This window comes from Mytilus californianus, unplaced genomic scaffold (assembly GCF_021869535.1).
Source record: "Mytilus californianus isolate M0D057914Y unplaced genomic scaffold, xbMytCali1.0.p SCAF_3, whole genome shotgun sequence".
NCBI classification, from domain to species: domain Eukaryota; kingdom Metazoa; phylum Mollusca; class Bivalvia; order Mytilida; family Mytilidae; genus Mytilus; species Mytilus californianus.
The window spans coordinates 62,033,037-62,051,179 of record NW_026262679.1 but is presented as its reverse complement, the minus strand read 5'-3'; the positions used below and the strand labels follow the sequence as shown (position 1 = coordinate 62,051,179).

Here is an 18,143-nt window from a genome sequence, read left to right as displayed (position 1 = left end):
TTAATGGAAGCACAGTTGTTGAAATTATTAGAAGTTTGCAGTGATATTGTCAATCCTTTTTATGTCATCAGATCAAAACAATGTCCTTGGTATCTCTGGGTCAAACTTGATAACATAAAGTGAAATCTTTTGCAATTTTGGCAGTGTTTTCTGATGTTTTGATAAGAGTGATATAGCTGTAGGGAAATGAAATAAACACTTTGTTTGCTGATGCTATGTACATAAATTGAAAGTTATCATAAAGTAAACATAGAAAATACTTGCACAAACTAAATTTATCTTAATGTCAAACTTGACTTTTGTGTTTTATTGTATTGGATTCATATCTTATTGATGTACACTGACATTTCCTTTTATTTTTATGAGTTATTTTTACAATGTACATAATTTCATTAACTTACATTTAAATTAATAGTTTGACTTCCAACAATAACTACTGCATTTTCTTCATAAATTGAATCTAAATTTGATGTATATTGCTGTCCAAAAACAAGGGATGTAAATCCAAGAAGGGTTAATATGGCATACAGTAATTTCATTCTTTTTCTGAAAAAAAAAAAAAAAACAGTTTATCATATAAATACATCATACATCACAGTTTAATACTCAGATTAAAAGCAGTTAAATGGACCCATAAAAAAAGTTACCCAATCTTTGAAGTGGTGACATTTATTTTGCCAAATTTTAATGTCATATGCTACAAATAGTATTTGTTTTCAATATTTCTGTTTGTGACTTTGTGTATATTTGTCAATGTGCTGCTGTCTCAATTATGTATAATAATGTATTCTATAATCATTGAATGGAGTTATGGTAGAAACATGTAAAACTTAAACTGAACACACAATATCATTCTTCATATTACATTGTTTTACGTGTGCCTATTCATGAAAATGAAGAAAAATGAATGCTTAAAGCTGTTTTCCATCCATTCATGTATTTCTTTGTAGAAAAGATATATACATGTATGCTACTTTAAAATTTGCCCTCTTTCACTGACAAGATCTGTCTATAAATAATTGTTATGAATAAACTGTCATGCTGTATTACTTATTTATGTATTCAATTTTTTATGTTTAGCATTGAAACAACAAATGGGTGTATCATTAATATAAAGAAAAGAGACCAGGGGTTAAAACTATAAAAGCAGAAAATCAGAGAAAACATTTTAATAGTATATTAGATTTACCCCCAAAACAACCAAAAATACACCAAATCACCAAAAAAACATACAAAAAATGGTTAAAGTCACATATATGTACATCAATTGTAATTATGTCACAGGGAAAAAAAATAATTTCTTTATTACCATTATCAAATACTTATTTATAATGTAAGTGATATTTAGATGGATTCCAGTAGTTGAATTACAAATGACTACAATAAATATATTAGAATTAAAACAGTTACAGTTTTTTGTTGGCATTCTTTTGTAGAAGTATTTATCCCCAACTATTTCATGTTAAAATAAATGTAAGTAAAAAAATCCCATGTTTTTTCTAGAAAGGGTACATTTAAAGCTCATTCCTAAGTGGTTTAGATATTTTGAGGTATTTTGGTGTAAATATATTGACCAGTAAAATCCTTGATCTTTATGAGTACATTGTACGTGTTGTAGACACCAATAATGACTTTTTTACAACAGAGATAAGGGCATCATGGTTTTACTGACAGTTTGCAAGAGCAAATTTGAAGTTCAAACTACCTGATGTTCAGAACAGTGCCTTCTAAAAGGTTCCGATCAATATGAAAGAAAGATTTGGAATATTGCTGGGTCCTATTTGTTGGATATACTGAGAAGAAGTAGGCAGTCGCTAAAGATTAAGACTAGCCAGGCATCCTGGCCAAACCTCCTCTTTGTGTCAGTACAGCCAGACGTAATACAATCCATACATGACCACTTTTCAGTTCTGAATGGGACTGAATTACTGTACATGTGCATGTTCCATCAGGGGTTTTTCTGGCTATTTTGGGGAAAAGGACCCTGGGCAGTATTGGGAATTTTTCACACGATTTTCAATGAAATTGTGAAAACCCAATAAATATACCAGATGCGAGTTTTAATGTGTATAGTTCATTAGGAATTATGTTTTTTGTGAAAATAAAATAAGAAACTTCATGATTGCCATTATATAATTTTATTTTCCTGTCCTTTTAAACTTGACAACAAGGCAATCAAGTTTATTTTAGTATCAAAATACTGTACTCCTTATAGCGCACATTTGATAAGAATTTCCCCCTTTTTCATCTTCAAAGATGGTAACAGTTTTAAATAATAAATTCAGGGATAGACTAAATAAGACTGTTACTGGCCAAGCAGGCTAACACTTTTCAAAATTCACTTGCCCTACCAAATTTTTACTGTCCCTTCAAAATTGAGAAGAAATCACCTCCTAGATCTGTTTACATTTATAAAAACATCCAATATCAAATTTTTAGTGATAAAGAAAAGTGAATGTAACATTTTATTGGATTTTGGCATGAAAATGTCTTTGATTTTCTGTAAAAATATTTCCTGTTTCTTCTTTCTTTTTTAAAGATGATTTGGTTTTCAATTCAAGAGTTTATATATAATAGCTTTATTTTGTCACCTCAGGCAATTTTTTAAAAATTTATTTTTTGCATTTGATTGGCAAATCCGGAAATAGCCTTATATGCTTCCAGAATCTGATCTGGTATTGCATTTATCTACATTTCCGGTTTACAGCGGCCATGTGTCGAAGTTGTATTTTGTCAGTCGGATATGTTTTTACTCGGTTTTACCATGTTTACACATAACTTGTTTGCGAATTTCAGCATAAAGCTAGCAGTTGAACAAAAAAAACATCTCTGTCATGAATAATATAGGTGAAAACATAAGTTGAACAATTTCAATCTGACGGGCAGATGTCCTTAAAAATCTCATTTGGGAATTTTTCCTCCCAAAATTTGGAAAAATGTAGAGGTTTTGCCATTGGGAATGGGTATGAATATCGGACCCTGTGGAATGCTAGAAAAATCCATGTCCATAAGCAATGAATGAATATATCCATCAAATCATTAATCAACTGGTGATTCAAGATGTTAAACAATATTGTTTGGATAATATAAGTGCTATATTTTTCTGGAATATGCATATTTTATGAATTTAAAAATAATTTTCAATAAATTGAATTTGTGGCAATCTAAATATTTCCCGACATGTGTCAAGAAATGCTATCCCATGATGCATGAATTTAACATCCAATTAACGAATACATTTATTGTATTACACCTGGTTCTGCTGTCGATCAGTGAACCATGGTCCCAGACTAGAGATTAGACAGGCATGAGGGAGGCAATTTAAGTGACACAGGACATTAAAAATAGTATCTAACAATAAAATGTATATCCTGCAAACTGAATTACTGTATTTTCATGTACACAAACTATCTTACCTATGATATGTGTATAAATTTTACATATTTGATTATAATTTCTTGGGGCACCTGGCGTAACCAATCACGCTTCCTTTCGAAAAATCTCTAACGGCACGAAAAATCAAAAGAAAGAAATGAGTCTATGTTGTTGTTGCGCTTTATACAACGAAAATAGATCAATTACTTTTTACGCGGCAGATTAACGTCGATTAATACCCATCGCGACTGATAAACAAGTAAACAAGCATGCATGACTGAACTTGAATGTAACTGTCATTTCATTCTTTTAACTAACGTGATCTCCATCATCTTATTTTTTTTCACAGTAAGGTAATACAATGATTTTATAAATTGGTGAAGAAAATTAAGTAAAAGATATTATAGGGAAACGCATGTTAAATATCACAAAGCAGGTCGGTAATATTATACAGTTTGAGCTTTATATACACAGCTTAATTGATAATTGGGCTACACAATATTATCTCCCTTTAACAATTTCCAATAGAAATTTCATTCTCTGTATATTTAGTTTGAAGCGCAGTCAAAAACTAAACAAGCATAACAATTAAAATGGTGCCTTTTTCTCAGTTACAGTATATGAATTCACAGTTTTTTCAAAGAATAACTGAGTCTGTAATTTGTAAATAGGTTAAGTACAATTGAATTTGACTTACTCTTACTTCTAGCAATTAAAAGTTTGGCAATGTTTTGCATGATATAATTGATATTTTATGGGTAGGAGAACCAATTACAGTATTATAAGAATTAAGCCACTAAATGATCGATTTTTTTAGCAATAAGAGAGGATTGTGTGTCAAATGAACCAAACACATCTTCATTCTGGCAATTAAGTTGGAAGGTAATTTTTCTTCTCTAAATATGAATTTCTCACTTATTTATGTCAATTAAAATCAACAAGTAATACTGCATTGATTTGTTTATTTTTGAAACAAATTTGTATTCTAAAGCAAGCTTAAATATTGCTTTTTCCAAAAAAAAGTAACCTCACAAAAATCTAGGATATCATAAAGCAATAACCTCATGACCTGCACATTTGTCTCTCCCACTACATGTTCATAAAAGAAAATTTGGCATTTACCTGTCATAATCGTATAAAAAAATCCCAGATTGCACAAATAACTTTTTCTGTATTATAATTATAACCCCTGCAAACAAAATTAATAATTGTTTTTGTTGAGGGATGTATTGTGGAACCAACAGGCCAGACTGCCAGTGTGCCTTGTACAACATTGTATACATATCATTGGCTGGATGGATACTGATGACAAATAACAAAGTTGTAAGACACTACCTCATGAGGATGTACATAAAAGGCATATTCAATTCTGATCCTACATATTAAATGGGAGATAATCCAACTTATTTACTTCAGGATTGCATTAATGTATAGTAATAGCCTCTTGTAAGTGCAACTCCTTATAAAAGACTAAAGAGATATTGATCAAACTTGACACTTCCTGAAGATGTGCATACAGGAATATTATTCAGGTCCAGCATGTTAAAGGGGAGATAATCAAAAATATTTAATATATATAATAGTATTGCAGGGATGCAATTTTCATTTTGTTTCAGTTCACCTGCAATTCTAGTTTAACACTATATTCATCTAAAATTGATCAGCTATCATTTAACAATTTAAAGTATAAATAAAATAAAATAAAAACGAAATAAGAATCGTTTAAAATAAGCATAAAAGATATGTGAAATATCTGTGTAAAAATAAACTCAACAAAGTTTCCAGTTTATCAGTGGCGCTAAATCAAAGCAGTTGGAAGGAGAATTCAGATATGAATTTGAAGACCTGTGAAAACTGAAAATTCCATCAGTTGTGCTAGCTTTGGCTATGGCCATATATTCTTGGGGTAGAAAAGCTTTAGTGTTTCGAATAATTCAACATTGTCTGAGCAGAAAATTTACAGAAATGACCTATCAATGATATGTCTTGTCAATTGAAGAGTGCTGACTACTGGCCTGGTGATACCTTAGGGGATAAAAATTCCACTAGCATTGGCATCAACCAAGTGGATGTAAAATATTCTAAAAAAAGTATTCACAATGTTCAATAAGCAACGTTTATTCAGGAGAGATAAACAGCTCCTAAAGCTTGGCTCTTAAAAGTAGCATGTTCTCTGGTGCTTTTTATAAACTTAAGATGTTCCCCTGGTCAAATGCAAATGTATTAAAAATTCTGTAGTTAAAATATAATAATTATAAAACAAAAGTCTGCATTTGTCAAATAAATGCAGCCTAAAATTATCTACTTTCATGGTCTTCTCCATTACGTAAAACATTCATGATGAAAGCTTATCCGTCAGGACATATACATGTAACATAGGCTTAACCTTTTGACTGTCTTCATTGTCAGTGACCTTGTCAGTGGTTGTCTCGTATAATATCTTAATATCGGTAAATGCCTTTTGTTATTTATAGAATTTGGTGAATTTTTCTGTTTAATTTATTCATAACTTATATAGACTGTAGACTCTGTAGAGTTTGAAGTATCATATGGACACTATTGTTGAAGGATGTTGTCCTTTAGATATCTTTTTGGTAATTTTTGTCTTTGGGTTGCTGTTTTTTTTTTACTGTACCCGACATCTCCTTTTTTTTATTAACACTGTGAATAGGTGAAAGAATATAACTTTATTTAATGGCAGATGGCTTATCAAACCATGGTGTTAATATCTTATTTATTCTTTCATTTTGACTCTTTAGATGACTTAAAATTTGATAAATTATTACGGGATGTAGTGAAGATATTAAACAAATTACATTCCTGATTGACTTACTTAAACTAGTAATTGATAAAGACTAAATCTATTATTTTTGCTATTCTTTTAATCTTCTATAGTACTATATAAAAATAAGGAGATGTGGTATGATTGCCAATGAGACAACAGTATCCACCAAAGTTCAAATGAAGTGGATGTAAGCAATTGTAGGCAACCGTACGGCCTTCAATATATGTTTCAACAGAAAAAAATGACAAAAAGTAAGAACTGAATTATAGTTATTTGTTATTAAAAAGAAACAAAATAATGCATATTGGATTCATTATTTTAGAAAAGAAAAAAAAGGAGGAATTAATTGACAAAATAGTAATATTGTAGTGCATGGTATAAACAAAAATTTCTCTATGAAGTGACCTTTTCAAGTCTCATCTTTCCTTGTTAGATTAAAAAGGTGAATTTCACTTCTCCCTAAAATTCAAAAGTAGTTAGTGTGAGCCCTGTTCATTTCCTTTATACTCAAAACTACTCTTCCTTATCAATACTTTGTGGGCAAACTACATCATTTTAATGGAATGAATTCAAACTTTAAAAGTGGCCAAACATATTCTGAAAGGGCACTATCTGGAGCACTTTATTTTCATATTATGCTGTAATGCAAGTTGATCTATAATCTAAGATTTTCAGAATTATTACAAATCATCTATATATTTTAAAATTTGAGGTTGTAGCCATTATGTGTGGGTTTTTTTTGTTTTGAATTCACTTCTTTATATTTAATAGGAATGAATATCTAAAGAAAGTACAGTAACAATATTGACCATTAGTTGAGTTTTACCAGCAATGTCATACCGTATCAGAAGTGGAATCCTTGATGATATTTGTCTACCAGTAACTGTTACATATGAAACAGAGTCCTTTCAAATAAATAAAGCATGGATAGGAGGCGCTTTTGCTTTGGGACTTGCTTTTGGAATTTTAGTGACAGTCTTCTGTGTTCCAGTCTGCATCAGAGATTATTTTAAGAAAAGGGTGAGCATTTGACAACTTCTTTGTATTTTAATCACTGTATTTGATTACTTGTGTAATAACATTTTTTATCATTATATTATCATTATATACATTTGTACATTGTATTTGAAATTTTTTTACTTTGTTGAAGTATCCATTTTTAAACATCATTGGCTTTCAAATATTCTATCGGCTTTGAGCATTCCTGATGAAGGTAAATCCAGAAAAGCGCTTTGGATGCATGAAATTTATAACGTGTTGTTTTCATTTTTGCATGGAATGACCATGAGGGCCTTCCAGTGTATTGTTGCCAAAGACATTTCTACCCACGTGACTTTCGTTTTTGACTGATAACAGAACGCAAAATAACATTCCTTATTGCTTGTTATATATCAATTTCATCAAAAAATATTCATGAAAATAATTTTTAAGAACATAGATAAATGATATATGTTTTGTTGTGAGAAATATGTATACATCAGTATTATCAATCAAATATTTTTAAACAGTTTTGTGATTCGTTAAAACTTGATCACATGTACATTTGTATTTACTCAGTTTGCACGCCAATACTGTTGTGTATAGCTTTTCGTAGGTCAAAAACAGCATATTGCACAGAGCATACAGCATGTTACTAAAAATACATTCTAGAAATCCCCAATTTTACATTGTTCATGCAATAGTTGTTGATTAATAATATAACAATTGTAGCCTTTGGTTGAGGTCAATACGATGTTATACCGACCTAGAGAGGCATATCGACCTCGGACTTCGTCCTAGGTCAATATGCTTTTCTTGGGTCGATATAACCTCGTATCGACCTCATACAAAGGCTATAATTGTATAATATCAAATCAAGAATATCGAAAATTTGAGTTAACGCATGCAGAAGAATATCTCAAGAACGTTTGCGGGAAAATATGAATGCCTACTCAAATCCAATCTATTAGAAAAATCGAATTATTACAGAAGAGTGTCCACCATGCACTTGCACTGCACTATTATTAGAATAGTAGAATAGAATGATATACAAATGGATGAAAATTATATATACATTTAACTTATATATACAAATATTAATATAATATATAACAACAAACCAGAGTATACTGATTTGTATCACTACAATATAATAGTTTTTATGGTGAGGTTGAATTCCCTGTCATTTATTCATCATCCACGCACTAACATGTCTCTGAAAAAATATATCTATGTACCTTAACCTCACTTTCAGGTATAGAGATGTGATTTTTTTTCTGAGACAAGTGCTTGTGACCATCCACAAGATGTTCAGTACCTCAGTTCTTTGATTTTTAAATCAAAATCATTCAGATGAAATAGCATCATTCAGTTGACAACTTTAAGGCATTTTAGTGGTAATTTAGAAAATGTATTGTCAATTTATTGGAGTTCTATATACCAAGTTGTAGAATTGAAATAACACATCCTTAATATTTTCATGGTCATTCTTGGTAAAATATTCATGTACATTCATTTTTCTTATCATAATAATTATAGGCAGAAAAGGTAAGTAAAAGTTGTTTGCATTTATTATATATTTTTCTTGTTTTTATTTTAATAATCTTTCACTGTAGTATTTTAGAAACAAATCGGGAAAATTCTGCAACAGTTGATTCCATGCATCTCTTAAAATATGTTAACTGTCAACTAGTATATATAGGCATGATTAACATGTAAATAATATTCTTTCCATGTGCATCTCATTAGTTGACTACTTCCTTTGCTGTATAACCATAGCGACATAATTTCAAATTGTATTCTTTTATGTCAGAACTCATTAAACATACAATGATGCTGTTGCAAGATTTACCCATTTTCTTCTTAAATGTCTGGTGGTTGATTTCTCTTTGGGTCAGCTATTTTACTGCTTTTTTAACAGCAAACTTTTTTGTGGGAATGGTATTTTAGAATTTACAAGCATTAATCCAAACTACAAATATAGTTATGTTTGTTGTATACAGACAAAACTTGCCAAATAACTCTTTTTCATCAAATCATTGACTGATGTCTATGATATGAGCTGCGCCTTATAGATACAACTATATAAACCCTTTTTTGGTGGAAAAAATCTTTATGCAAATTCTGTAACTGTTTGAAAATTGAGTTGAGTTGATATAAGAACCCTACAAAACATACCAAAAATTCATCTTTTATTTCGTATTTGAATGTTCCAAAATCAATCAAAGTCTTATACATGTCCATGTATAAATGCACTTGCACAAGGTTGATTTCTACCCCATGCAGCTCATATGTAATATATTCATATCCATTTTAAGCTCACCTGATCTAAAAGGCCATGTGAGCTTTTGCCATCACTTGGCATATGTCGTCAGTCCCTTATAAGTTATTGCCCTTATAAGACAAATTTTACTCATTTTTTGCAAAACTATAATAGATAGAGAGAAATTGTAATAAGCAAAAGTGTTCAGCAAAATTAGATCTACTTAGACTGGTAAGTCAACTTGGTCTAAATTGTCAATTGACCCCGTATAGGAGTTATTGTCCATGCAAGTTGGTTTTTACTTATTACGCATCTTATAACTGATTGCAACAAAAAATAGATATCAAAATGGCATGTTTTTTATATGGTGAGCAATTCATGCTCTTGGTAGCCTTTTGTTAGTAAAGCTAATTGCGCTTGAAGTTGTTATATTGGATTTAATAATATCAATTATTCATTTAGAATCAGCTATAAAATTAACTAAAAGGAGGTCTCATTTGAGGCCAAATTGGTTGTAAAATAAAAAAATATTTCAAACTATCTCTAAATCACTGTTGACAAGCGGATGATGGTAACTGAAGTTACCACAATCCCAATATGGCGTGGGGGAATCCCCGTAAGATCTTTCCCTCTTAATTTCTTTGTTTTTACATAAATGTGGCTAACATTACTCAGCCGTCGTTTGGTTATTAACATTTTCAATGAGTCTGTAAAATATTAACTTTAAACAGTTGTCCATTACTTAGAAAATAGAGAGTGAAAAAAGTACGTTGATGATGGTAACTGTTCATGTTATTTTTGAAAGATCATGGTAACTGATTTCTGGGATGCTGGTAACTTGCCAAAAGGTTGTATAAAACGACAAACTAAGTACAATTTTAGCCGTGATATATGGATATATAAAGTATTATTACCTGTATTTACCTGAGTTTACTTGTCAAATAAATGCGTGCAAATGTTATCAAAAACTGCGTGCAAAAGTAATGATTTTTGCGAGCAAATGTAATGGTAATGCGCGCAAACGTAATGCCTTAAATTAATTTACGTTACGTATTACGTCCTATATAATGACCCATAGTTGAGTACTACGTATCGGTATCGGGGGCGGATCCAGACACTGTGAAAAAAGGATGGGTGTGCTGGCAAGGTTTTCTCAGAAAAAAAAAGGGGGTGCTAGTACTTTATTTACTTAACATTTTTTGTCAATTTGTCCCATGAAAAAGACAAATTTTCCAATAAAAAAGGGGGGTGTTAATCCCTGGCACCCCCCTTTTTGGATCGGCTACTGAGTATTGCTCTGGATCTTTATATATAACCAATTTCATAATATATATTCACCATTGAATTATTTGTATATTATCGAAAAGACAATACTATGGAAGTCACCAACGAAAGTGAAAGAAGCTTGATTGTGGTAAAAAAAAATTATATTGTACACTGGTCTACACTCATTTTAAAATTATTTATTTGCACCATTAAAGTCCTTAAAATTGATAATTGCTTTTAATATATTCATTACAGAACATCTAGAATTTCTGTTTTACTTCTGTAAAACATAAAATGTGTAAACGATTCCTTCTATTCACTGTATGCTTTGATAAATGAGGATGTGTGGGGATATGATTTTGAGATATCAATAGGGAAAAAAATACCTTTCCGGCAATGATTTTAGAAAAAAAAAAATAAGAAATGATTGTGGGCTAACATTTTGTTTCAGGAATTTGCGAATTTAACTGACATATATGCCTAATAATTGTAATTAATATGATGTCGATTTAAAGGATATGTGTCTGACAAGTTTGAATGGTATGAAATGTTTTCCAGAGATTCCTCTCTGGTTTCACTTTAAAGCCGAACACAATTATATGTTTATTTCCTGTTTCTGTTTCCCAAACCTACTATATTGAGGAGGGGAGGATGGGGTCTGATCCCGAAATCCCGGGCTTAAAAGCTTAAAATTCAGAGGCCTCGAATTTAAAGAAATTTCAATTCCGACATCCTGAAATTTGAAATAGGAATTCCCGTATCCCAAAAGGATCAATCCCGAAATTCTGAGCTTAAAACCGCCTAATCTCGGAGTCCCGAAAAAAGTCCCCACCCCATATTGTGATGCCCTAAGAAGCCATACTCTTATGGCTAGCATTTCTTGAAATATGTTTAACTTTTGATTAATCCTTCATAACCTCAAATTAAAACTTTTTTTTTTTATAAAACTTCTATATCTATCTTTTCATTTTTGACAAGAAACAGGAATTGCATATAAATCTGTTAAAGGCTTAGTCTTTTAAATTTTCATTTGTTTAATTATTTGATTCTGTGTTGAAACATATATATATAGTTTTTTAATTGGTATAACAACACTGTTTGTGAAATTGTTGCATTAAAGAATGTTTCATTTTACAAAACATTTTAATTTGTTTCCCCGACACATTTTTATCTCTTGTGCTAGTATTGGTCTATACTCCAATATAGTGGTTTCAGTTAAGATGTGTTATTGTGTTTCATTTCATGTATAGTGATGTTAAACACTGTATGATCGAAAAGAAACCTCGAGTAACATAAAAAATTACCATCATCTCCTAACTATTTTGATCGACAGTTACCATCATCCCATCTTTGAGTTACCATCATCATCGCATTTTTATTGTGTTCAATTTTTTCAGTAACGGACAACTGTTTAAGGTTAAAAATTTACAGACTCATTGCAAATGTTAATAACCAAACGACGGCTGAGTAATGTTAGCCACATTTATGTAAAAACAAAGAAATTAAGAGGGAAAGATCTTACGGGGATTCCCCCACGCCATATTGGGATCGTGGTAATTTCAGTTACCATCATCCGCTTGTCAACAGTGTAAATGGTAGTTTGTGTACTGAGTTAATTTATTGAAATAAAATGACCTGGAATTGTTTAGAAATAATGCAGATCACAACTAGCCTGTTGCCCGAAAAGATATGTATTTCCTTCAAAAAAATTAATATGGTAAACACTTGTGATCAATGTTAATTTAGTCATAATGATATTAAAGATAACTATTTTTTCTAAAATTCTGAAAAATCATGCTTATGAGGTTACACTAAAACTGTGTCATCAAAGTGTGACATATTTTCACATTTTCTGAAATCCTTTCTTCTGATGCTTAAAAAAATAATATCATACAATGTTTTTTTATTCTTGGTTAATTTATTTTAATAACTATATAATTTATTCTTTTTTTTAGCTGTGTTTTTACTTGATGTTTAAGTTTAGTTTTATTTTTTTATGGCATTATGTTATATTTAATGCATATCCATAAATTTTTGCATTTATTATTGCTAAAATTTAGATAGGATTAGTATTGCCTTTTTTCAATTAGATATTTCAGTAGATAATTATAGAATCAGGCCAATAAATTACTTTCAAATTTTAATCAGTATATCACATTAAACTGTACCTAAACTTCACATGTATATACAAAAGATTATTGATCCATTTCCATTTTAATTCAACAATATGCTTTTCCACAATTCAATACTTAGATCTTCCATTTACTGGTGACCTTTTCTTACATGTTGATTGTAATAAAGAAAACAACTTGAGTTTAAACCATGTTTTCAGATGATAGTGGCCCCTGTGGACATTTGTTTGAAATTCAAAATAAATTAGAATTTAAAGGGTATTATAATGTGAAGTACTTGTTTTAGTACAATTTAATTTCATTTTTATAAACAAGACTTACCATTCTTTTTGATGCATCAAATATTGTGTGAACACGAAGTATATGGATCAGTCATTTCGTTTGTGCATGAAATACTGTAAATTTTGAAATTTTAGCACACATTTTTTTTTGATTATTGAAAATGAAAAAAAATGTTAGATAAATTATTGCTGTTTCAGAAAATACTGCATATAAGTAATGCTATCACAATTTTAATGCAAGTTTTTATTTTTGTGACACCTATATATCATTGCAATTTTTCACATTATGAAAACATCGCAAACATTTCTGAATTTACTGTATGTTATTTTGAAAAGTGACTGATGTTTGTTGTATATATAATGGTTCTTTTTAGATAAATACAACTTTCAAGAGTGTTACGTTATATACTTTGTCAATTTTCACTTAAATGTCACTTAAATCTCTATTTATGGCTTATTTTCGGTATAATTGTCTATGAATTTATAAGAAAAGCTCGACATTTTCATCTTGAAAACACAAACTCATTATTTCAGCATCTGAAATTTTGATAAAACATCAGTGATATTTCACTCCTGACCTCTTATTTTAAGTAAAATATTGTGTGCAACATTCAAATCACTATGACATACATCTTAATTTGTTAATATCCATATCTAATAGAAAAATTCTCTAGGTTAATCTTGGATTAATGATGTAGAAGATTGATTGGTTGATTTTTGGTTGCTTCACATCACAATCATCTCATATTCACAGTTTTAGTTATTTCAATCATTATCATATATTTATCATAAATCTTTCATTGTCAAGTATAACTGAATTTAATATAACAGTATCTAGATTCATAACACTTTTGAATGAATTCTGTTTTCTTGTAGCAACAAGACCAAGAAGAAATAGAAGACAGCAAAAGGAAGGAAAGAAGTAGAGGAGAGACAGTAAAAATTATAGATGACTATGATGATGATGATACTGTTACGGTAAGATATAATGATGAGTTGAGGTTTGTAGTGTGGATTCATTATTATTTGTGGGATACCAATTTTCGTGGGTTACCAATTTTCGTGGGATACCAATTTTCGTGGATTTCATGGGTATAGGTGAACCACAAATTAAAATATTCAACAAAGTACAATTTTTCTAAAGGCTTTTGGGCTGTTTTCTGCTCTTTGGTGGGGTTGTTGTCTCTTTGACACATTCCCCATTTCCATTCTCAATTTTATTTTATTGAATGCAGATTTAGGCAAATCCAGGATATCAAATATCCACAAAAAAACTATTTTTCCTTATTCCACGAAAATAAATGAATCCACTTTAAACAGAACTAATAGGACTCATTTCAAATCCTTTGTTAGACACTGCTGCATATTGAAAGATATGAAAGGAATGAAAAAATGTACACCTCTCCCCAGCAGGGCTTCCAAAATTATTTTTAGCCAGCCGGACATTTTTTATATTATCCCGATTTTAATCCCTTCTGAGTTCTGACTAAATAAACAAAAGGCAATTATGGTAATCAGTTGCCGAGTTAGCCATCCCAATGATTGACATTAAAAAAAAAGATATTAAACTTTCTTTGATTCAAATTTCGAAGTTCTGACTTAAACTGTTAAATTGGCAGTGCATCATTCGAAGTGTGCAACATTAGCGTACTTATATCTGCCTTAGACTCTTTATTTGTGCAAAATAACGTTGTCAAAAACTTTACTTTCGTTTTTATACCGGATGTTATCTTGACAATGGTAAAACATGGACCAGAGACGGATACGTAAATTCCGTGTACGTTTGCAAAGTGTGAATGAGTGGAAGTAGCTCTTTCTACGTTATTTCTTCAAGAAAATATTTGAAATAAACGTGAGATAAAGGTATCAATGACAATTTAAGCATTTTTTTGAAGAAATTAGGATGCATAATTAAATTTCACACCTGCGCACATGACGTGTACTAGTTCAAACAGAGACATGTCTCTAGGTTCAAACAACGTGGTTATGACGATTTTTCATTTTCACCTTTTCAATTTTTTCATCAAATCATATTTGTAAACGTATTTCTGATAATTTAAATCTTTGACTAAATTAATTAGATGCAAACCGCTGAAATGTAAGAAAATAACTTTGAATAGACTGATCAATGTCCGGTTCAAAATAGTTTACCTGTCACCTGAACAGGTAAATTTCATCTGTTTGACAACTAATTAGCCTTGATTAAAATGAGAAGGTATTAAAGTAGGGGTTGTTTTGATAGTACTTAATAATCATGTCACTTTTATGACCGGAAATGTGTGGCTGTTAAAGGCAAAACGTTGGGTCAAAAAGATCGCGAATTATGTTAAAATGACCGTCTCTTAAAGCCTTGAAAACTAAAAAGTAGATGACCGTTTCATGCTTTGCCCAGCCAGACTTTTACCGGACATTATACAAATGTCCGGCATATATGACCGTTTTGGAAGCCTTGCTCCCCAGTATTTAAGAAAAGATAAATATTCTTTTGTCAAAAAGACAGCATTTGGCTACACACATGGGAAAGAACATAAAAAAAAAAGGAATACAATGTATTTATTCATGACACAAAATTGCTACCTTCACTTGTCAAAACCTTTGTTTTGGTTGGAGCATCTAATATATAATTTATTCCTATATAAAGACATGCCAAATTAGAAGCAAGTTTTGACTTACTCCAAATTACAACCAGTGTTCTTCATATAGAATTAAAACATATGTCTATGTTCACTGAATTAATGGCAGTGCTTGCTGTTGTAAACTCAATTTCCATAAACTTTGAGATGGTGCCATATGGTGAAATAATTTGTTCTTATTAACAAACTTTGTAAAAGTCAGTTTATGATTTTTTTTTTTCAAAAAGGTGTTACAGATGTTACATGACATGACAAATGTTCTTTTGCAATTTATGCACGAAATTATTTAAGTCTGTTATTTTTTTTAATTTATTGTAAAAAATGATTGAATGGTTAAAAAAGATATTTTCTTATATAGATTGTAGCTGATAAAAAAGGTCGAAAGAAGAGTGCAGGGAAGAGAAAAGGAAAAGGTCTGATGGGAAAACTAGGGTTAGATGATGAGTATCAGCATGAAAAGAAAGGAAAAGAAGTGAAAATTGACAAATCTTTTCAGACTGGTATGGGTGGTATTCTTGTCAAGTTTACAAGGTACAGTCAAAGAAGATGCTTTATATATATATATATATATATAGAGATGCAAGTCAACATGTTGTAGATGCAAAAAAAAATTCATAAAGGTCTGAAATACTGCCAAATTACATATACTTCGCCTTAAGAATATTTAAGTGTACCATCAGTTATATTGTACGATGTCTTATACAGATTTTGCTATGATAATTTTGCTAAGTAGCTCCAATAGTGCAGTCAGCTTATCTGACCCATCCTTTTCTTGCAAATAAACTAAAGTAAATATATATAGCACCTTCCATCAATGTATACAACATGTATGTGTTTATCAGGGGTGTTGACTGTAAGATCAGCAAAAAAAAGATTTGAAAATGAAACTTTTAATGATCAATTTCAGATATTTGCATAATTTCAATCTCTGTTTTGGAGACTAGACCTCTCAATATAACATATATATATATATAGCTAGTATAACATGTTTATAAAATGAAATTATTTTGATAAGAAATACTTTTGATTTCATGTGATTAAGGGATATAAATAGACTATTATTCCTATTGCGTGATGTGAGATATACTCTCACGTCATACTTTGTTAATTTCTCAAGCTTTAATTAATTAATAGAATTTTAAATGCCATTTCAAGGCAATCTTCTTATAAAAATCATAATTCATTTTAATAAATTCTTTAACATTTGATTAAACTCCTTAATCCTCTTCAGCCAATTCAAGTAAACATATTGTTCATTTTATAAAAGCGTATTTCCCTTCATGTCTATTTTTGTAGTTAGATATTTCAAGGATTTAAGCAAATAGTGGATAGTTGTCTCATTGGCAATCATACCTCATCTCCTTATTTTTATATTATAAGATTATTAAATTTTTCTTTGTAGCCACCTGTTGTTGCCTATTTAGTCTTGTTATAAGGTCACCATATGGGTAATATGGTGCTATCTTAGTTTGTTTATTTTCTTGTTCCAGATTAAGTTATTTTATTTCAGAAAAATTAATAAAAGAAAAATGATGACCCTTAACATCAAACAGTTTGTCATAAAATTTACAAAATATTAATAAAAAAATAAGATATAACTATTTTTATTCATAGATGGACCTATTTACTTATCATGCTGGCTTGTTAGGATTATAAATTTCCTGAAAAATTATTCCACAGCTGCTATAGTGTAGTAATAAAAAATATTAAAAAAGAAGTGTTTACAACTGTTAAGACAAAGATAACCTAAAAAATTTTGGTGATCTTAAGTTTGAACACACTGATATATTCTATGTAATAGACTTCTCTCATTGTAGTGGACCTAATGAAAATTACTCCATAATCATGTATTGTTCTCATAAATCAGTATTTAAGGTCTATACATATATTATCAGGACTCTTAAAATACCAGGCCTCTTCATCCCCTTTTTCTAATGGTTTAGATCAATTTGGATCAATTTATAGGTTTTTGTACGCTTCAGAATGTAATAAAATTTAACAAAAAAAAGATTTCCAGGTGAAAAGTGTGAGTGTTTTGTATATTATTGAAGAAATCACATATGTCCGTTGCCATGGACGAAATGTACATGGTCTTAACCTTCGAAAGTTATCAATGACCTACCGAATTGTAAATGGAAATGTCATAATATCATCTCATGATGCTGGATAAGCCAATCAAACTAATGCAGTTTTCGTATCACTTTTTCGTATCACACTCCGTGCATATATAACATCAATTCTTAGGTCTTACTCCGTATGCTTCATGCTTAGCAGAGAAGTAGAAATTTCAAATTTAATGTAAGCAGAGGAAAAAAACCCATGAACACTCTACAGGGGTGAGGCTGTGAGCATGTTACCATGAGATTATTAAGGTTTCAGAACTGTTAATTCAGACAATGTTTATATTAATGCAATTAATAATATATACAA

General features: G+C 30.3%; 2 protein-coding genes across 6 annotated transcripts in view; one reads left to right on the top strand and one right to left on the bottom strand.

The window, feature by feature from the left end:
* Nucleotides 1-3,531, bottom strand: part of LOC127734966 (limbin-like) — a 47,175-nt gene extending 43,644 nt beyond the window's left edge. For both annotated transcript variants that reach the window (XM_052245018.1, XM_052245019.1), the window contains exons 1-2: nt 3,417-3,531; nt 402-546 (exon numbers count right to left, since the gene is read on the bottom strand). In XM_052245018.1, coding sequence (XP_052100978.1) covers nt 402-539 — 138 coding nt within the window. In that variant the 5' untranslated portion in view covers nt 540-546; nt 3,417-3,531. The remainder of the gene's footprint in view (nt 1-401; nt 547-3,416) is intronic.
* A 99-nt stretch (nt 3,532-3,630) lies between these two features.
* Nucleotides 3,631-18,143, top strand: part of LOC127734965 (trichohyalin-like) — a 45,240-nt gene continuing 30,727 nt past the window's right edge. For 2 of the 4 annotated variants that reach the window (XM_052245014.1, XM_052245017.1), the window contains exons 1-4: nt 3,631-3,728; nt 6,932-7,180; nt 13,957-14,058; nt 16,072-16,244. In XM_052245014.1, the coding sequence (XP_052100974.1) occupies nt 6,992-7,180; nt 13,957-14,058; nt 16,072-16,244 (464 nt within the window). In that variant the 5' untranslated portion in view covers nt 3,631-3,728; nt 6,932-6,991. Of the gene's footprint in view, nt 3,812-6,931; nt 7,181-13,956; nt 14,059-16,071; nt 16,245-18,143 lie in introns of all 4 variants that reach the window. The other 2 variants (XM_052245016.1, XM_052245015.1) reach the window with 2 other exon arrangements.